We start from the raw sequence: 21,781 nt of genomic DNA on the forward strand, positions 1-21,781 counted from the left end.
CAACCCATGTCAAATACATTATAACTTAATGGATCTTTCTTTGTGAACAAAAGCATTGTCACACTGGAACAAGTTTGGGTCATCTAGTTTAAGTGAAAGGAAGATTTAATGCTACATACAACTACATCATATCCAATTATGTAACCCCAACTGTGTGGTAACAGTTTGGGAAAGACCCACATATGGCTGGAAAAGTCAGGTGTCCCAATACTTCTCCCCATATAGTGTTCTGCTCTTGCGGAATGAAATACAAAAAAACAAATGCTAAAGGTCTTCTCATCATGAACAATGACAGGAAAGACATCTCTTTCAGGCAGTACTCACATAATCACAAATGAAAACCGAAACCAAATCCATCAATAGTCAAGTTCATTCCCAGCTGGTAAAACATGCCAATTTTTGCACTGTGTATGTCCTTGCTGTTCCTTTGGTTTCAGAAAGAAACTCAGCAAAGCCATAAATACAGATATGTATCATGAATGCGGTCGTTCTGTTTGGTTGGGAAAATCCACTGGAATGTGCAGTTGGTGAGCAGTTGCATGCATCAGCAGATGTTTCAACACATCCTTCCATTGTCCGCTTGGTTGTACTTTGGCACAAACATTATAAAAGGTCAAAATAGATACTTGCATCTTTGAAAGAAAAAAAAAAATTACTACTGCGTTTACAGGAAATGGCACCAGAAATGAGGTCTGGTTATATTTATAATTGTATATGTAAGGGACAGAAGTATATTAGTATGGCAGATTTAGCATTTTATCTTCCTGGAAATGAAAAGAACCACGAAAACCTGCTCATTGTCATAAAGAAAAATACAGGACGATGCAAAATTGTGTGAATAAACATTTAAAATCTAATAAAAAAATATCATGATGGCAGAAAATCATTTGTTCCTGTGTTGTTTGTTTATAATACAGTGCTAAAGGTGTTCATTCATTTCTAAAGCAGCAGCTTTGACAGTAGTTACTGCAATTCAACTATATCAATGCGCTTACTCTAAAACTCAACTCATACACAGACATATATCTTGGATGCTGCATATAATCTAAACCGTAACATAAATGCAGTAAGTGATATGACGATTATTGGAGTTGCTGTGATGTAATTGATAACAGGAGCTGAGATATCGTTCAAACATTCCACAACATCGACAAAAAATAATCAACTTCAGGGCATTACACCAGCAAAAAAGTGCTTTCTGGAGCACTTTCCTGATAGAACAATTAAAGGTACAACTTAACCTCTGACCATTACAAAGCACCGAGCCCCAGAGACTCATTCCATGAATCCTGAATATGGCGTTCCCGATTTCATTATATAAGTAATTTTCAATTTAAATTAAATTTTTTATTAAGTTTTATTTGTATAGCAGTTTTTTGAAAAAGTGTCATTGTTCCAAAGGAGCGTGTTTTGTTGCTAAATAACGATATTTCGATAACGGAAAAAGGAAAGGTTTCTATTTGTTTGTTTGTTTTTATGCAGCTTAATTTATGTGCAGTGAATCCTTTTTATAAGTTTACTATCATGTAATTATTTATATTCTTTAACTAGTATAATAAGTTTCCTGGCATAGTTCATATAATAAAGTCAACAAATTAATAATAAGCATTCCTTAACAACATCTACACTAGAGAAAGAGAGAAAGAGAGAGATAGAGAGAGAAAGAGAGAGAGAGAGAGAGAGAGAGAGAGAGAGAGAGAGAGAGAGATAGAGAAAGAGAAAGAGAGAGAGAGAGAGAGAGAGAGAGAGAGAGAGAGAGAGAGAGAGAGAGAGAGAGATAGAGAGAAAGAGAAAGAGAGAACAGTGGGAGGGTAAAACCCCCAAAACAAGGCATGTAGAAGTTACAGACCTTGTGGTCTTGCATTTGTGGATTGTAACTCTGCTTTCCTCTTATATGGAACAAAACTTTAACAACCGATTGCTCTGAGCACCAAAAACTGAAAAACTATCTTTTCTTTGACTTGAGAATCAACAGGCTTTCAATGTGCTCCAATGCAGCTAAGTGAAGAATGGAACTTTTACCTGCTGGATCCATGAGCCAGATGACCATTTCCATCTCTGCCCACATTCTCCACCAAACCCAGGTATGCATGAAGAGCATCTGAATGGAAAAAGATCTGGATTTGCTGATGAGTTAAACTGATACTCTACCAGATGTGCCATGCTTTTATGAATGAACACAATAAAACAAGGCATGAGAAGTGAGTAACTCAGTGATTCCTCTTAAACCTGGGGAAAATCAACAAATTTTCTTTCGACTGGTTTATTCAATAGCTCTGCTGAATGCTTGATTTGGATTGACTGGAAGGTCTAAAAAGAAAGGGAACATTTATTTTATAATAATAAATGTATACATTATCACATCAATAGAAAGAACTCATTCGGAAAAAGTTGCATTTCTATTTAGGATGTTCATTTAACATTTTTGGAAGAAGCTTCAAGACATAGCACTTTGGAATGGCCAGAAGTAAAGCTGTAAGTAAAGAGGAAAGAGGATGGAGTGTATGTAACCCAGTTGTTATCTCATTAACTGCAATAGAAACTAAAAGGAGAGGCAGGTGAGGGACTATTTGAATGACTATATTCCCTTGTTTATATCATGTATAATGTAAGTAAAAGGAGCAACATAGTTTTGCTGTCATTCCACAAAATTAATTGCAACTACTAAACATGTGACCGGTCATACTTTAATAAAATAAGAGGAATTGTAATCTCTGTCTTCTGTATATTAATAACAAAACATTTTTCCTTGGGTCTTAGAAAAATAGTGCAATAATTGTGTGAATAATTGATGATATCAAACCACATGCTCTGTCCTTTCTACAGCTTATACTTGTTTCCTGGCAGCTGAGGTAAATGCTTTGTGAGCTTTTATGTCTTTAGGAACAGATTTTGTATTGTATTGCTGTAACACAATGTCTTGCTAAAAAAAAAAAATCTAATTAGACAAGTTACCAGATCCAAACAAAACTAGTCAGTTTGGTGAACCATATTTAAAGACTAGTTAGGTACAACAGATATAAAAAGATTTTTAGGATTAAAGACAAAAAAAATCATGTTTTTTGAAAAACAGGTTTAATAATGACTGCAACCCTTTACAGTGTGTGCTCAGAATAAACTAGTCACATTGAAACCTATTATCATCTACCTGTCATCAGTGGAGTAATAAAGATCAGATGTTTCTGACAGGTCTGAGCCATAGAAAACACGATAGTAGAGCGTAAATGAGAAATTTGGCAGAGTATTCATAAATTAAAATTATGTTACTTTTTTTTAAAAATTTCAGGTTTTAGTTTCTGAGTGCTTTTACTTTTCTCATTGTATGTTTTGATGCACCTCATGGAAATTTTTCAATAATTTCAGCATAAATCTAATTCTCTTTAAATCTAAATCTAATAGTTTCTGTTTGATTTTTTTTACATCAAAGAGTTTAAAAAGCAGATTCTCAATATTGAAAACTATTATTTATCAGGAGAGAGTTACAACAAAATTTTCAAAACAGTTAATGTACTTTGGAACACTGTGAAGGCCATTGTCCAAGTGCAAAAGAAATGGGGCACCACAGTGCATTACCAGAAAAAGGACATTCCTCCAAAATTAGATAGATAGATAGATAGATAGATAGATAGATAGATAGATAGATAGATAGATAGATAGACAGACAGACAGACAGACAGACAGACAGACAGACAGACAGACAGGCAGACAGACAGACAGACAGAAAGACAGGTGGATAAATGGATGGATGGATGGATGGATGGATAGACCAAGTTAGAACTTTTTTAATATACTTTTAAAAGTTAAATAAAGACAAGACAGCTGATCACAAGCATGTTGAAGCATGGTGGTGGAAGCATCATGCTAAGGAACTCCTTCTTTTTAGCTGGGACTGTGGGTCAATTCAAGATTAAAAGGATTATTGCTCCAAATGTCATCACCTTCTGGCCTCTGTTACATTTTAAACATTACCCAAAAAAAAGCACAAAGCACAAATCCAAGTCAACAAAGAAATGGCTTCATAAGGAGAAGATAAACGTTTTGGAACGGTCCGATCTCAGATGTAAAAACCTGTGGAATGACTTTATATTAAGTTTTTTGTAAGTAGGAGTGAAATACAATTTGCAAATTAAGATGTGCCAAGTTGCTAAACACTTATTCAAAAAGGCTGAGTGCTACAATACAAACTAAAGTATTAAAGTATTAAATAGCATTGTGAATGCTATTTATTTTTTTATAAAATGTTTTCACTTGAATTCTGTTGGTTGCTATAGCACATGAAATATCGAAGAAAAAAAGTATAGGTTTTGTTGTTTACATTATAAAAACCTGCAATTTTAACAGGGTGTGTAGACTTTTTTATATCCAATGTATTTTTCCAGCTCTCCTTATAATAAAGATTTTACCTTTGGCTTGCTATTGTTATGCACTTAAAAATACAATTTTCATGATGTAGCATTTCATAGTGGTTACCAGTAGGCAAAGATGGTGAACCAGCTTGACCAGCTTGGTTTGTGTTTTGAAAGCTGGTATGTAGTCTGACCAGCTGCATTTTTCAGCAGAGTTGTCAGTATATCTGAATAAAACTGCCCCATGAATAAATGTAAATGTAACATTTTCCACTTTGCAAACCAGGAGATCAATATGAAGTATCGCTTTCTTGAATCTAAGGCTTGTAGTACTGTGAGGTAAATTTTTTATTGATTTTAATGAGTGATCATGTTTTCCTTTTTGTTGAAGGTGAAGAGTGTGTGTGTTCTTGTGCTCCTGTATATTCCTCTGTCTATGATGGACAGCCCTGGACCATGCAGGCACTCCATAACCAAAGATCACCTGCTCCAGATAAATCATCTAGTAAGCTGACTTTTTTTTTTATTTGTATTCATCACAGTATGCAACAATGATATTATGCATATTGTATACATATTATGATATATTCTTATTAATGCACATCAGTGCACTGATGCAAACCTACTCTTTCGACTAACGTAGGTCAAATTCTATATACACTGGGAGAAAAACAAAATGTACCTTTTTTTGATTGATTTTATTAGAGGAACCCTACCGAATACAGTTTAAAACATAATGCCATTGAAAATACATTGAAAAGTTAATCAGATTTTCAGTAACACTTGTGTGTACTTACATCACTCTGTACTTTATCAAAGATAATCAAAAAATCTGTCATATTTAAAGAAATGTAGTCTTTATTATGTGTAATAGCAAGCAATGTGAAAATGCTAAGATGCCAGCTAATAATGATACTGTTCCTCAGATCAGTAACCAGTTCCGGAATGGATGTTCAATATCCTATATGTTCATTGAGAAGAAACATCTGGTAAGCCTTTACACATTTAAAAATGATTTCGGTATTGGAAAAAGAATTATACAGATATAGAATTATTATAGATGTTCCACTAAATTTTTGAGTGTGCTTGTGGGGATTCATTCGGCTACAAACATGGTAGGAAAGTAAGGTTTTGATGTGGGTGAGGTAAAAAGACCTGGGGTGCAGTCAGCATGGACAATTAAAAAAATTCCTGAAGATGTTCAATAGTTCCAAGTTCAAGTGAAGTGAAAATTTAATTGTTTCAATCTTTAGCCACATACAAACTGGTATTGGGATTAAATAGTGCTCTTGTGATACTCCTGTGTGAAACCACTGTTTCGTTATTGACATCTGGCAGCTAATAAAGGAAAAAACATCCATCTATAGCTGGAAGCCCAGAAGGAAAATTGGCCAAACTCTTTGGTTGGTGGCAATGACATCAATTTTACTTTTGGCCTCAGCCAATCATAGGGATAATGAGTGCATAAATGGTCCGTGGGGTACATACTGTAGCACTATCCTCCGAGTACGTTTTGCTGCCATGCAATGCAGAGGGTAGCGTAGGCCATTTTCAAGATCAGATCTATTCAGGAGTGTTGGGTTAATTCTATTCAATGAGTTTAATTTCTGCACAAAAACTAGTGCAAACTGCAGAAATGTCAAGCCTTTAATTGCCTTATCAGCAAACCATTGGTCAGGAAATGAGCAAGAATTAAATAAATGTGCTCCTGAGACCCTCCTGTGCCACCTTTAAGGGGGAGGTGGTAGCTCAGTAGTCAAAGCAATGGGTTACTGATTGGAAGGTTGGGGGTTCAAGATCTGGTATTGCCAAGCTGCCATGTTTGGGGCCCCTGAGCAAGGCCCTTAAACCTCAGTGCTCCAGGGGTGCTGAAAGATGGCTGACCCTTACATTACTGGGATATGCAAAGAATTTCACTGTGCTGTAAAGTACATGTGACAAGTTTAAAGCACATTTTTCTTTCTTCTTTTTTTTTTTGCTGGTTTACTTTTTCTGCTGTCAAGTGATTATCCAAAACAGGAAACTAATTCATCAAACGGGAAATTCACTTCTATGGTTTTTTTTTTTTTAACACAAACATAACATTCATGAACATGATTAAAATGTTCGGTGTGAACTTTTTCACAATGGGTTTACCTTTTTCAACAAGTTACACAAGTTCCCTCACAAAGCTTAAAGAAATCAATATGCTAATGCAAACAAAGTTACTTTTAAGGAAAATTCCTGACCAGTAATTAGCAAAAAAATACTATCACAAGCATCATATTTTGCTATTTTAGGCCTTTTTTTTTTTACCCAGGATTGCATTACTGTTTACTAAGAGTTCTTACAACTTGCCTTTCTGTCTGTCTTTCAGAGCTCAGTCTGTTACGTGAAGGCAGCTTTGCCACATGTTCTGGACTTGCTGAGTGTCCACTTCATATACTCTCAAGACTCAGAGAGTGCTCTGTCAGTCCGTTCTTTACAGACCCTCATCCACAACATCTACTCACAGCACTGTGTGCCACCTGTTAACGAAGAACTAGAGGTTTGTTTGTGAATTTCTGTGCATATACACAACAATGGGTGCAAAAGTTTGCAGACCCTTATGAAAAATTTTAGCTTTCATTATCACGAATAAACAAAATCTATGTAATGGTTATTAAATACTATTTCAAGGTAAACTAAATGCTAGTTCCATGCTCTGCACTTCATTTGTTTAAAAAGGTCAAATGTACTCTATAACTATTTAATAAATTATGAGAAGACATTATTCATCTAATAGTTGCTGTAACAATATATTCTTATAACACAATATAACATTTATTTAAAACTCAAAATGTGTTTGGCTGAGAAAAATAGGGTCCACAGAACCATCCCTGAACCACTTTAGCTCGCTTTCAGCACCTACAAAGACTACACATTTAAATGGGTTCACTAGAAACAACAAAATGACCTCAAGGAGACACAGTGTAATCTAAATTTCATCTCATGTTTACTGTTCCCCGAACCACAATTGTCTCATGAGCAACAAAATGTCAACAATTCTGACATAGTTATGCAGAAAATGACCTTTTCGAGGGCCAATTTTAAAGTCAAGGAAAGAAAACATGTTGGTATTCAACACCTTGGGGAAATGAGTAGTTTGTGTGGAGAGATGAGACTGATGTTTTTGTTCAACCTGATGGATGCCAAAGTAATGTTTTCCTGCACTTGCATCGTTCTCGACTTCTTAACACAGTTGTAAGTTGCTTTATCTACACAAATCCAAAAAAATTTTTTTGTTTTTATTTCAGCTGTAATGAAGTCACTGTTTAAAAAAAGAAACAGTGCTGAAACAATACAGTCCCCAATTTGTGCATCTTTGTTTAAAACATCAAGCATTAATATACACAGTGTGAACAAATATCATAGACCATAAATTCATTAGCTAATCCAGCTTTCAGGTAAAAGCTCTAAAGCGCTCAATGTTTTTTGTTTCCTCAAAAAATAGTAGTTTATTTAGTAGTAAATAACGTAATGGTGAGGTAACTTAGTACTGTACATTCCTGCTTATGGGATGAATTAGTAATAGTCATTATCTTTTTGTATACCAAAAAAAGCATTACATTTTATGTGTTTGAATTAAGTTACTTTAACAGAGTGTGTTTTGTTTTATGTATTTTTAAAACCCTGAATAAAGTGGGTTTATGTGAATAAACTGATAACTGATCATGCGCAATGTCATCCTGTTAAAATCAAGAATGTATGTAAGGTCCGTTTATGTTTCCTCGAAATATTTAAAATATGCTTCATTTATAGTTTTCAGAATTCTTAGTTTTTAACATTTATTTACTGGGGCTTTGTTCAAGCAAAACCGAAAATAACTGATCAACCTTTAGCACATAATAACAAATTCTGCCTTCTCTCTGGGTTCATATGGATCACTACATGCACCACATTCTGTCCACAAGGTCTTTGAACACTGGTAGAAAAACTTTGCTTCGCCCTGCCTGCCCGAAACTAGTCTGTAATCGCTGAGTATGCTGCACTAGTTTGTATTGATATTCATATAAAGCGGATGGACCTCCAATGAAATTTACATTTACGTCATTTGGCAGGTGTCGTTATGCAGGGCGACGATTACCGTATACATTCATTGAGCAGTTGAGGGGTTAAGGTCCTTGCTCAAGGGCCCAGCAGTGGCAGCTTAGTGGTGGTAGGATTTGAACTCACAACATCTTAACCACTGAGGTACTGCTATCCCACAGGGGTAGGAAATTCACCTTTACTTCTAGGTTCGGATTACTAGCACACTGCTGATAACTACACTTTCCGTGATTAAACAAATAGAGAAGATTGTAAATCAATCGTTGTCCTTTTTACTGTGTTCAGTAAAAAAGAAGAAAATCAGATTATTGAATCAAAAAAAGGGAATGAAGGAGTCGTAATTCACTTTTTGATTTTCAATTGCAAATCAAAAGAACGAACACTCAGTCAAAAGGCATTTGGTTGAGAAACGTTATATTTTTTTAATGTAAAATGCACGTAACAGGTCCGATCTGGTTGAACACATAATTCAATATCCCTCATTCGCCATCTTAAGTGTCTGAGTAAGTAATAAATAGAAGAAATAAAGAAATAGTTGCATCATCAAGGTGCTGTTGCATCACACTGTAGCTTTAACACTTTTTAGGAAACTACTTTGGCCAAAGCAATTAGTAATGGATACAGAATCCAGTCCTGATATTTATCTTACATTTATATTATGACATCTGGCAGATGCCCTTATTCAGAGCAAAATGTTGTTGGTGAATGATGAGATCATTGCTGTGAGGAAGACAGGATCTTATAGCATTCGCAAAAATTTTAAAAACATATAAACTTCAGGCGCAGCATGATAACGACCTCTGTTTTTACTGTCAAACCCTGACATTTTTTTTAAAGCATTGCTTTTTCTCCAGGAGGACCCCGTAATGTTTCTGAAGCAGTTTAAAGATTCGCCTATTCAAGCCTTACAGAGAGCCAAGGAGGTGCTGGATATCTACCTACAGCTCATCACACAAGTACACACATCCTTGGACTGGAGTTGTGCAACTGAATACAGCAACTACACAACTGCTGTCATTACTCAGCCACCTAGCACACAAAGCACAGGTACACACTAGACACTGTATGTTTCATTTCATAACGATGGCATTGGAGTCTTGTGATTGGTTAGATGGTGGTCTGAGACACCCGGCTGGGAAAGCAGGACCAGAAGCAAAGCAAATCACATGTGCTCCTAATAGTGCTATGATTTCTATAGTGACAGCTGAGAAATTATTCAAATGGGTGCACCACATGGGCTGAAAAACAGAGTGATTAAAGTGCTGTGTCTTTTTATTCAGAGGCCACAATAGTGATGCTGGGGAAGAACGAGCAGGACTTGTCTGATTTGAGTTTCTATAAACTGGGCTTCATCATGTTAGCAGTGATTGCAGGACTCTTCCTGCTTATCGCTGTCTTTTGCCTCATGCACAGAAAGGTAGGTCTTCCTGGAGTATAAAATATGTTTTATATATATTTCTATATTGTTTATATATTATCCAATGCTGTGGCTTTACATTTTTTTCTGTCCCAACAGAGATTTCGCCAACGTCGAAGACGAGACACAGATTTTGACACATGGTGAATTTTTTTACTTGAATTTTATTGTAATGCGATGGGCTTTACACTGTAGGCTTTCTAATGTGCTTGGAGGAGAATAGAAGGTGCTCGACATAATCCATGGTTAATATTGAAGTGTTTATTAAAATAAAATAACACCTCCAGTGTAAGGGTCAGAGTTTTCCACCATGGGGGACTTTCAACCTTCCAATTTGTCTGTGATATAATAAGCTATATTTTATATTTATTACATTATAATAAATACATCAAAGACATAAATTGCTGTAAAAAGCAATTTACATTGAATATAATCTAACCCTACGGTACTCTTCCAATGGCTAAGTGGTAGAAATGTATAAAACAGTATGAACAGCAGGCTCTGATCTGAATACCTCTCTTTCTCCTTTTTCTTCTTCTCTAGGTCCACTGTCAGTAACATGGGCTTCCGTTCAACATCTTTTAATCGAATGGACCTGATAATCTGAAACTTCCAAAATTTTACCTCGTAAATGACCAATTTCACCAAAAAACCCCACAGAAAACCCCCACGCTGCTGTTTTTCTCAGCCTAAAGTAGACAGTAAAAACGAAAGTGTATTTCTTTGCACAATCCAAAATCATTGCAAACATGTAAATATTCACAATATATTGCAAATGTATTTATGAAAATAACATTCAACCCACTTTACAATGTTACATATGATAGATGTTCTATTACAAACTTCTCAAATAATGATATTTATTGCTGCTACATGCATACAATATACTACACACAGACTATTTTCACTATTTTTGAAGTTCTGTATCTGACATTCAAAGGAAATTTTATTGAGGGAAAAAAAAGGAAGACATAAAAATAAGCCTGCTGTCACACCAATTTTTCTTTCCAATTCTTTTCCCTCCAAAAATAAATATTCTTCTTAGAGACAATGTCCTTTCATAGCCATTTGATAAGCAGCCTAAAGGTTATCAGAAACGCTTGAAAAGCTGCTGACATAAAAAGAAAGTGCAAGACAGAAGACGCTAAACTTCCATTTGGCAAGGCTTACACTTTGTTTCATTTTGAATCACAGTAAAATAGATAGTGAAGAGGAAGACAAGAAAAATGTCACTCAGATGACCCCTAAATCCTGTTTCGGTTTACGGGACAACATTTCAACTCTGTATGTTCAACACACAACTGAAAAGAAAAGAAAAAAAACACTCATCGTGAATTCTTTGTTTCTCAGGAATATTAATACGATGAATGTGAATAATGTATCATTTATAAATCTTGTGTTGCTTTAGTTTTAAATGTATTCTAATATGAATATGGTAATATAAAAATCTTTTATACATTTTATATACAATCATAACGGTTTATCTTAAAATGATATTTTCATAGATTACTCAAGTGCTCCATTTGGCTAAATCTAGGATGAGGGGGGAAAAAAGAGAAAATAGGAAACACCTTACTGAATAGGAAATAGAGCCAACAAGGCCTTCTCTGCTGGCCTAAACTAGAGTTTTTAAATATATTTGAGTCTATGAATGTGTACTCAATTTCCCCAATAGTATTTTCTCTTCATTTCATAGAGTCGCTCTCAGGTACACTTTAAGGAGTGTCTGTTTTGGTTAGACTTTCTATCCAACTATATTTCAGCCATCACATCAATTTTAAATCCCAGGGGAAACCATAATGCACAGAATAAAATACACAAAAATGCACAGAAAACCCGGCGATATGAGCTTAATATTGATGCTTCAGCTGTGGCTGCAGTACGGATCTAAGTGTGAAAGGCATCACCCACCACTGTATTTATTTTGGCCCGAACAATAATAATTGGTTAAAAATACACCTATACATGTGAACTCACAACTCTTTGCTGGATTTCATAGAAAAGCCCATGTTTTCCCCTTTGGCTGCATGATTGTTAGTCAATCTGAAACTAAATCACATTTGCAAGTCTACCACAAGCTCCTATATATTAAAAGAAACCAAGTCAATTCACATATACACACAAGGAACAGAAAGCATAGTAAAATCTTCGACCATTCTGAGATATATTAAAGACCTGTAATATAGTGAGTCAAATCAAAAACTTCAAAATGCTAAATGTGACGCTTCCCCTGATAGGGAAGCAACAAAGCCACACGTGCTTAAAGTAACAGGGTTCCTTATTAAGTGACCAAAATACAAAAATGACATTTTTAAATATTTAAAACTTTGTTTTAACTAATTGAGAAATTAAAATGTCTCAAAAAAGCAGGAAGTAAACTGAAGTGTATTTAAAAAGTATATATATAAAAAAATAAAAATAGGTTATGCAGTTAAATAGCAGATAAATGAGAAACGAACACTTTTTTTTAAACAATACAGATTACAAAAACCCAGACAGATTATTTTCAAAGCCATTTTAATTGCAGAGTTCTTTACAAAATGAAAGTGTGATTACAAAAAGCTAAAAACGTAAAGAGATCCCAGACAGCCGAGAACATCCAGGACGACAGCCCAGGGCCATTTTTTTTTTTGCTAACCTAGTCCAGCCAGCTTTCATCTACACCCTCAGGCAACTGTGTACATCTGAGATCTAGAATGTGCTATGGATCTCCAGGGACAGACAGCAGCTGTCCTAAAAAAAGGGCAGGACAATATGTTTGGATCTCTGGGCTATGCAGAGAGACGGGGAGAGTCCGAAGATTCGGACTGCGCAGAACGAGTATGGATCACCGGCGTGTGGGTCTCAACAGCTGGATGGCTGTGACTGAATCAGGGAACAGGTTGTGGTAGGTTGGGAGGGGCACGTAGGCAGCAGTGATCATTTTGCCTGTAGGAACAAAAGCAAAACAACATGTTACTGCTTATTGAGCCTTAATATATATATATGATATACAAACCAGTACATTCGAGAAACGGATATTTGTAGTAATGGTACATGAAGCATCCATATGCTATTTTGGATTCAATATTTTTTATGTGCTTCTATTTTTGCCTTTTCTTCAATACAGCTCAACTGTTCACAATATGTCCACCCCACACAGGTTGGTCAACAGTGCTATTCTTAAAAAACAAACAAACAAAAAAATAAACTAATAGAAAACAGTTAATAGTTTAGCCATGGAAAAAATGTCTATCAGGAGAAGGACATAAGCACAAAAAAAAATCTCACCTGCAAACCAGCGACCATGCAGGGCACTGACGGCAGCCATGGCACCCGGGATAGACGGACACTTAACATACACATTACCCTAAGAAAATGAGAGAAGACCATGCTGAAATCTAGTAGGATGTAGCAATAATTCATGAAAACCCAAAGCTTTAGCGAAGTCTAAAAATAAAAAATAAAGCTTACTTGAGCAGAATTCTTGTCTACATATATGTGAACAACACCTCCGTGTTTATTGCACTCTTCAATAACATCATCCTGAATTTCGATATCCCAGCCTGGCTCGTTTTCCCTGAAAAACAGACAATTCAAGAATTAGCATTTTTAATCACTCAAGAACACACACACACACTTGGAGAGAAGTAGAATGCTGAAAAGACTCACGACTGTGGGCTGAACATGTTGGAAAGCTGTAGGCAATGAGTGGCCAGGGGTTGGGTGGGGAGGTTCATGGCCTGGTTCATGCTTGGTGCAGGAATCACTGGAACACGGAAACATTATATTTCAGGATCTTTAGCGCACAGTACAAACGACACTTTATTCACAATAATAAATAGATAATCCTGTCAGGGCTGTTGCACAGTGTTACCAGTTATGGTACACAGGATTTGCTTGCTTGTCATAAATGTTGCAATATGGAAAAAGACTAGACTGTTGCAAAAAATGTACAACATGTTGCATCATCAGCAATACAGACAACAATCTGCAGTGTCAGTAATACAAAGGCTATATTTCAAATTCTAATCTCAGGAAGCGTTTCAGAAATCTTGATTGTAGCCTGCAAGCCATTAAACCCATATAAAACGCAAATCTCTTCTTTTCCAAAAGTGATTTAATGAACATAAAAAAGAAAAACACAATGGATGTACTGCACACTGAAGAAGCATGAATTAAAAAAAAAAAAAAAAAAAAAAAACCAACAACCCTGATAAGGACCTAAATTGATGCAACATTTGCATCTTATGAAACAGACTGATAATAAAATGTAAAAAATTTCCAATCACCTCCAATCACTCCGTTTGCACAAGGTTGTTACATGTAGGGTGGTAACTCCTTGAACTTTTTCCCCCACACTAACAATTCTCTTATGTAATGCACCTTGAATAATAAAAGTTTCTTACACATGGCAATTTATGAAACGTGAACAAAAATGTATGTCTATTTTAGGTACAGTACAGAGCACAAATTCAGTCACCCAGCTCCCAATAATTGCTAGAAAAAATTTAAACAAAAGAGGTGGAAATGTGTAAATAAAAACTCCTTACCTCCGGGAAGGTTACCAAATGGGATAGAGCCACTCATCTGCAGAGCCTGCTTTGCAGCTGCAGGAATCTGTAGCCCTGTACCTAAAAAAAATGTAAAGCAAAATTATTTAAAAACATTTCTTCAAAAACATATCAGCAAGATTAACCAACTGCATTATTTCCTTATGAAACCTAAATGCAGCCTGTCAGGAAACAGACATCCAAAAGCCCGTTTCTAATCCTTACCTTCTGCAAGACGTGCCATCAGCTGCAATCGGCCTGTGGTGCCCAAGTCGATGCCTGTTCTCTCCAGCTCATCATTGTCCAAGAAAGAGCTGGCAGATGAGCCGTCTGAGCGCTCTGTCACATGCCCCACCTTCATGGGCCGCCCGGCCAGCTCAAAACCGTTCAGTTGCTCTAGGGCCCTCTTGGCACATTCAGCATCTGCAAACTACACATCAACAGAACAGTTTCTATTAGCTTAAATTTTTACTTTTATACCCTTTAATATGGAGCCTTCAAAATTAGAAATGGAAACTGGGATTGGATTGTCTCTTACCGATATAAAGCCATAACCTTTTGACCTGCCAGTTTCGCTGTCCATGATCAACTGGATGCTTTCAATCTAGGTAAGAAAAGCAGGCCTAAGATTAATAATAATATGAATCATGATTGCATTGTATTATTATAAAAAAAAAATAAATAAAAAAAAACAAACTACACAACAGTCAAAAACCCATGTAATGTAAATGTATTAACAGTCTCACCCTTCCAAAGGGCTCAAATATGCCTCTGAGCATTTCCTCTGTGATGTTGAAGTGCAGGGAGCCCACATAGAGCCGCATTGGCCCTGCGTTGCCTTTCTGCAGGTTAAGGGCCGCTGCTGCCGCCGCTGCTCTGTTTTTCTCAGCCTAAATAGACAGTGAAATCGAGTTAGACATCGCATTTTAGCATCTGAAATAGGAACACAATGTGTGTGATTATACAGACCTGCGAGGCCTGAACAATGATTGGCACTCCCAGCAGCCTCTGTCCCGTCAACCCAATAGCCAGGGGCACCGACGTAGTTTCCACAAACTCAACATATGCGATACCCTTAGATCTGCGAGAATTTCTGTCTGAAATCATTCTTACATCACGTACCTATTGTAAAAAGAAAGAAATCAAAGGTCAAAATGTACAAAAAAACAAAAAACAATAATGCAGAGGTGATTAAAAAAATAAAAAATAAACAGTAGCACGCACTTTGCCCACCGCAGAGAAGAACTCCTCCAGGTCTCTGGGTCTGATTCTGGCAGCCAGCTGCATGCAGAATACCGTGCGGGCATCTCTCTCCTCCGCACTCAGATTATCGATTGGTTTCCTGTTGGAGAAAGTAGTCACCAAGATTAAACATTGAGGCTCTGTGTTAAACAAACCACTGTTCTCTAACCTCTTTACATAACACCAAAGCTCACATACATAATTCAGTCAATGACAAAAGAAAAAGTAGAAGGGTTATGTTACCTAATTGGACTCTTCTCTTTCTTTACTGGGCTCTTGCTTCGAGAACGTCTGCGGCTGTAATATAGAGAGAGCAAAAAATAAATAAAAAAACAGGTGTGTTGAAAGGTATATGAATAGTTACCAGTGTTATGCACACCTTTTCAAATACCTGGGTATACAATGGGCCAAATAAACTAATGTGTGATACAGAAAACAGAAGTGTGCCGTTAGAGGTGTATATTAAGTGGACCAAGGAAAAAAGAAGTCTCTGGCAGTTTACAGTTGAATAAGTTTGAATGTGCAGTCAGATCTATTACTATAACATGCCCTAAGAATATATGATACTCACTGTGGGCTTTTGTGACCTCGATAACGGCCATGCCTTTCTTGACTTCGAGAACGGCGCTCTCTGCTACGTGACCGCTTTCTCTCCCGACTGCGGCTCTTACGCTTGTCCTTGCCCTTCTTGCGCTCTCTGCTCCTACTCCTGCGACGATCGGCACTTGGGCTGCGACTCCGACTGTGCCTTTTCCTATGTAGGTTTTGAGATGGTGGGAGAAATCACACACACACACACTTGTAAGAAATGTGGAGTAGCACAAACTAGAATCCAAAATAAAACAAGAGAATGTTTACTCACTTCCGGCTGTGTTCTTCATAGCCGTTTGCACTATAGGACTTGCTGTCACCCTAAGCAGGGTTGATAGAAGAACATCGTGAGGATGGACAGGATACATAGCAAGTCGTCAAGGGAATGGGGGAGGGGGACAAGAGAAAATACAGAATATATTGATTTAGAAAAGCAGTTAAAAACTATTGTTGTCTGCTCTGCCCTTTTGTGCTTTGCCACAAAAAATCAAATGTTTGCCCCTTTAAAAAAGAGGAGCAACAGTCTGCATGCCAGCTGAAGGACCATGATGCTTAGTGAGGACTCAGCTCTAGAAACGGACAGTACCCTGCTATTAAAAAACAGAGATTGCTGCTAAAGACATGGTTGCTATATGGGGTTTCCAGAGTGGAGGCGACCATTCGGTGAGATCTTCGCCCTTTTGTGCAGTTGCACCGTGTGAGCATGACGCCGTCGCTTTCTTACACCTCGTCCTGAAGCAGACAGGGATTTACACGGCTTAGTCAGAACGCTCCCATGTGACATGGCATTAAATGAATACCAAAAGAGAAAAAAATATATACCATCACTTTAATATGAAGAGGAAAATAAAATCTATATCTCTTTAATACCTACAACCTTTGGAGGTTCACTGCATATGTGCATTTAATAATGCTAAATATAGTTTCTTGGTTACATATTAAAAAGATTTCTAAAAGCAAATAGCAAAATAAAATGGAATATAGAGCAGCTTAAAAATGAGGGGCATGCAAAAAATCAAGGTGTTGACTTATCTGAGACCTTCTTTTACCGTATGGCTTGGGAGACAGTATTCATATTCAGGAGCAATCCTTTAATTATTCCAACAACAACAACTTCAGGCCATCTGTTAAATTCATACAGAATACTACTTTTCTTTATAAAATTAAAATTAGCGTCTTAATGAAGATCTGTGCGTTCCATGAAACGAAGATGATCTGCCAGGTAGCATGGTCATAATAAAAGCTACTGCTTGTACAATACAAAGACCAACCATGTGTTAAATGTGAATACTGTCTCCGAATCATGTTAGGTTCTATCCCTGTTTCATCCACTGTCATTCAGCTTATCGACACCAGACGTGACAGGATGAGGATCTTTTGGTATTTGACCTAAGGGTACACAGTACATCAGTATATGCCGCAATGACGACCTTACTTTTTTCACACTTCACACTGGAATCAAAGGTGTATTCAGGGAAGTAGAGATGAGATATCATTAGGCAAGTCTATAAAGAGAGATAGACGGGCATTTATTTGTAATTCAGATCATTTGCTGAAGCATCACACAATACATCATTCTCTCTACCAGTCAGACAGACTTCTGAGACATGTTTAATCAAATAATCGTCTTCGGTTGTTTTATGGCAACAGCTACTCAGGCAAGTGCAAAAGAGTCAATTCATGTTAAATGAGAGAGCATTACTCAGCCACCCACCTTCCTGTAAGGCGCTTCAAGCATCGCCTCGATATCAAAGTCGTCTGCCATTGAAGACCTGTCCAGTTGACGACAGAAAAATAAGTATCATTAAACAGGAATTTAGAAGGAAAATATTAAAGCACGATCCAAACTTTGCTTGCTGTAAACCTCTTTCACTGACTGACTACTGCAGGGTTCTTCTACCTAGAGAGCAATGAGCAAAGAGTGAGAACGGAGTGCGTTTTCTAGTAATTAATATGCATGTTTTATTGCTGAACATTCCTTTTAGAAAACACGGTTACCAGTGTCCTCATGTGAAGTCATCTTGCCACGGGAGCGCATCAAAAAACCTATCAAAGGGACTTCAATTGAATAAAAGAGAAAAAAATCTCATGCTCATTTGACAACGTGCAGCTTGTAAAGCCACACTTGCTCTTATTAAACTAAAATATAGTGTTTTAATGACTGTTTTGTAAAACTTTTTATTATGAAGAAAAAAAACAACAACAAGGGACTGGATATGTTTGAGGTTAAGTTACAAGTCTCTTTTTTTTTTTTTACATACAGCACCAGTCAAAACTATGGACACACCTGGCCCCTCAGTATTCTTTCTTTACTTTTTTATTATTTTCAACATTTTACATTAATACCGAAGACACTCAGACAATAAATTAACACGTATGCAATTATGCCGAAAATTTGTTGACAGCTCGGCACAGTCACAGCATTCATCTGATTCATAAGTTAGTTACTTAGAATGGTTTTAGTTCACAGGGGTGCCTTTTTAAGACATGTGGCTGTTCTTGCCTTCTTAAATGTGCTTATATATCAAATGGCCTTCACAATCAACCAATCTAAATTCAGCTGAGAAGGTTTGGGATGAGATGGACAGGAGAGGGAAGGAAAAGCAGCCAACAAGCACCTAACAACTATGGGAACTCCTTAGGATGGTTGGAAAACCATTCCAGCTGACTACATCATGAAGCTTAAATAGAGAAGGTTTATATGATCATATACGTGTTTTTTCATAATTTTGAGGAGAATAAAAATAAACCACTGAATAAGAAGGTGCGTCAATTCGACTACTAGTGTGTAATGTTTTATTTATTTATATATATAAATAAATAAAATATAATATAAACTAAACTAAATATAAACTAACGAGCATTTCATACTAAACACGTGCATTTTTTATGCACAAGCACTAAGAGTATTTGTCGGACTTCAGCTTTCCAGGCCTTCGCCAGGAAAAACCTTTATCTTGTTAGCAAACCCAGAAGCCTCGTTGTACATTTTAGTAGACATGTTCCTGAGATATGGAGCAAATAAAATGAGTCAAAAAATACTCCGTCATTTTTTAAAAGAATAAAACCATTCTAATTACCTGCCCGCTTGCTGTTGTATGTGTAGAAATCGTCGCGATACAGTATTGACGCGAATTAGCTCGCTAGTATCATACGAGACAAACAATGCTAAGCTACGTAGCTAGCGACGGTGCTCCTCTTCGATAGTCTCTTCGGAATTCCGGTAACCGAATCTACGTATTTAGCTGTAATTATTTAGCACCGTATACACAAACAAAAAAAACTAAATATATATAGTTATAATGCTTCACACTCTGCAACAGAATTACGCTAGCTATCCGAGCACTTTGCTAGCTACACTTGTTTATAAGTTCACCTTCTGTATATAACTTCCGGGATGTCTTACAAAATGGCGCGGGGGGAAACGGGGTTTCCCGGGCAAAAGTGCACGGACTTCCTTAGAGTACACATTGACGGCCATTGTTTACAATACGCACTGTTAGCAAGGTTATTTATAAGTAAATAAAAATATATATTAAATAAACTTATATAAAAAAAGTGTTCATTTTAAACCACTTTTAAGAAGTTACTGTATATTTATTTATTTCTTTAAAACAATTTTTTTTACGTTTGACAACAAAAATGAAACCTCCTTTAAGCAAATTATAAAATATATATATATATGTCTCACATTGCAACAGAATTATAATTATTTCATATATATTTGATTAAAGTCTCATATAGTAAGATATTCTTTTAACTGGGAATTGGGTTTAATAGTAATCTAGCCACATCAAACTAAATAATAATAACAATAAAAAAGTCCATGAAGAATAAGAGTCCTTAAGAAAAGATTGTGAAGGTGCAGTGAAATTGTCCAGGGGTTTGAAAAATCTACAGGTTTCAAGCCAGTTGTATGTGATTCTGTAACAGAGGCTACAGAAAATCTAAAACTATTTTTTTCAGGAGTCGTGCAGCTTCAAATCGAGTCGTGTAGCTTCCAAGTGGCAAGATTTTAATATGCCTTCACATTTTTGTAATTCCTATAGTGTGGAAAATGCTTAATCTAGCCATAGTCATAGGCTAATAGAATAGCTTATATTAGTCACATATATTGCAACACAGTAAAATTCTTTCCTCCAACTTGTTCGGAAGCTGTGGTCAAAGCACAGGGTCAGCTATGATACAGCAGCCCTAGACAGTTGATTTTTTTATTACCTAAATAAAGCACATTGTTGAATAAAATGGTCTGAATTTACCAAATGTCACTTTTACTTTGTGACTTCCTTCCATCCATCCAGCTGTGTTTAGTAACCACTTTATCCTGATACAGTGGAATTGGAACACTGTTAAAAATATATTTATATATATGATTATAGTATACACTAAATAGGAAGCGAGTCCTTCAAAAGAAACTATGCATACACATTTACACACTCATTAACAGCTAGGTACAATTTAGCAAAGCAGTCCACCTGCAGGCATATTTTTTGAGAGATGAGGACACTGGAGAACCTGAACGATATCTATACAGACACTGGGAGAATGTGAAACTTGCCACAGATGGTAACTTGACCCTGAAGCTGTGAGGGTTGTGCACAGTTAATTTATCTCAATATCATTAAAAGGAAATGCTAATGACCTCCTAGGTTTTAAACGTAGCAGAATTAGAAGCCTTTTCAATAACAGTGTTGGACAGTAATGAGGTAAATGTAATTCGTTACTGTACTTAAGTAGCTTTTTCACGTATCTGAACTTTTTCTGAAGTATATCCAATTGACAAGACTTTTACTTTAACTTTACTACATTTCAAACATCTAACTTTTTGCTCGACTACATTTTGCAAAATCAGTCAGTCGTTCCTTAAATTTTTATTCGTTTAATTTATAAGTGGATGAAAACTTCTCATAAAGCACACAGCAAACCACCAATCGGTGTAGAGCGCGCACTCTGTGTTCAACTTGTTTAGTTTATCACTTTGTGGTATCCACTTAGAACAAACGTACTGTTCGGTGTCAAATCATCAGCAAGCAATAGATTGTGAGAGTAATAAATGATTGAAGAAAATCCTGACTCGAACTTGGCACAACACCCATTGGAGTTATTTGTGCGATTTCTATTAATTGACTGGTGTGATTATAGTAACGTTGAAGTCTTTTCACATAAACTGAGTTGATTACGAAAAAAAAAATGTGACAAAAATTGTAGGAGTAACATTATAACCATAATAACTCATAGTACTTTGGATACTTAAGTACATTTAAAGGCAAATACTTTTGCACTTTTACTTAAGTTTTACTCAAATTAGGACATTTATCTCTTTCAGACAAGGAAAGACCATATCAAGGAAGTAAATAATAATAAACTCGACATGATAATGATAAAACAATATGACTAACACACATTTTAAGTCTAGCTAGAACAGTTAGGGTATTTCTAAAAGCTAAAAAATAAATGATAAGGCGACACTTTTTCTTTCAGAACATTAAACACTTACCTGAAGTACAGTATCCTGATGTGTGTTATTATTATCGATTATATTAACTTCAGAACGAGTGTGTCTACACTAGACTTAAAAACTCTGG

At 36.3% G+C, this 21,781-nt stretch overlaps 2 protein-coding genes across 2 annotated transcripts; one reads left to right on the forward strand and one right to left on the reverse strand.

Annotated features, from left to right (window-relative positions):
* The first annotated feature begins 1,835 nt into the window (after positions 1-1,835).
* On the forward strand, positions 1,836-10,877 carry csf1b (colony stimulating factor 1b (macrophage)). The gene is made up of 8 exons (XM_046870570.1): positions 1,836-2,084; positions 4,738-4,851; positions 5,273-5,335; positions 6,703-6,873; positions 9,269-9,461; positions 9,695-9,831; positions 9,931-9,974; positions 10,375-10,877. The coding sequence occupies exons 1-8, from the start codon at positions 2,010-2,012 to the stop codon at positions 10,436-10,438; spliced, it is 861 nt and encodes a 286-aa protein (XP_046726526.1). The 5' UTR covers positions 1,836-2,009; the 3' UTR covers positions 10,439-10,877.
* A 1,454-nt stretch (positions 10,878-12,331) lies between these two features.
* Positions 12,332-19,601, reverse strand: rbm39b (RNA binding motif protein 39b). Its single transcript, XM_046870569.1, has 15 exons — positions 19,277-19,601; positions 17,911-17,968; positions 16,468-16,517; positions 16,177-16,359; positions 15,849-15,902; positions 15,588-15,705; positions 15,333-15,485; positions 15,110-15,253; positions 14,902-14,967; positions 14,589-14,793; positions 14,364-14,444; positions 13,483-13,579; positions 13,285-13,390; positions 13,102-13,180; positions 12,332-12,759 (listed from the first exon to the last, which is right to left on the reverse strand). Exons 2-15 carry the CDS (start codon positions 17,959-17,961, stop codon positions 12,659-12,661), a joined length of 1,488 nt encoding a protein of 495 aa, XP_046726525.1. The 5' UTR covers positions 17,962-17,968; positions 19,277-19,601; the 3' UTR covers positions 12,332-12,658.
* Between the last annotated feature and the right edge of the window lie 2,180 nt (positions 19,602-21,781).

This window comes from Silurus meridionalis, chromosome 17 (assembly GCF_014805685.1).
Source record: "Silurus meridionalis isolate SWU-2019-XX chromosome 17, ASM1480568v1, whole genome shotgun sequence".
Classification (NCBI taxonomy): Eukaryota; Metazoa; Chordata; class Actinopteri; order Siluriformes; family Siluridae; genus Silurus; species Silurus meridionalis.

Coding starts and splice junctions, on each gene's coding strand:
- csf1b (XM_046870570.1), top strand. CDS start 2,010: ATGGAACTTTTACCTGCTGGATCCATGAGCCAGATGACCATTTCCATC. Junction 9,462..9,694: donor ACCTAGCACACAAAGCACAG/GTACACACTAGA, acceptor CTTTTTATTCAG/AGGCCACAATAGTGATGCTG. Junction 9,832..9,930: donor TTTGCCTCATGCACAGAAAG/GTAGGTCTTCCT, acceptor CTGTCCCAACAG/AGATTTCGCCAACGTCGAAG.
- rbm39b (XM_046870569.1), bottom strand. CDS start 17,961: ATGGCAGACGACTTTGATATCGAGGCGATGCTTGAAGCGCCTTACAGG. Junction 15,903..16,176: donor CGAGGTCACAAAAGCCCACA/GTGAGTATCATA, acceptor TCTATATTACAG/CCGCAGACGTTCTCGAAGCA. Junction 12,760..13,101: donor GCATGGTCGCTGGTTTGCAG/GTGAGATTTTTT, acceptor TTGTTCCTACAG/GCAAAATGATCACTGCTGCC.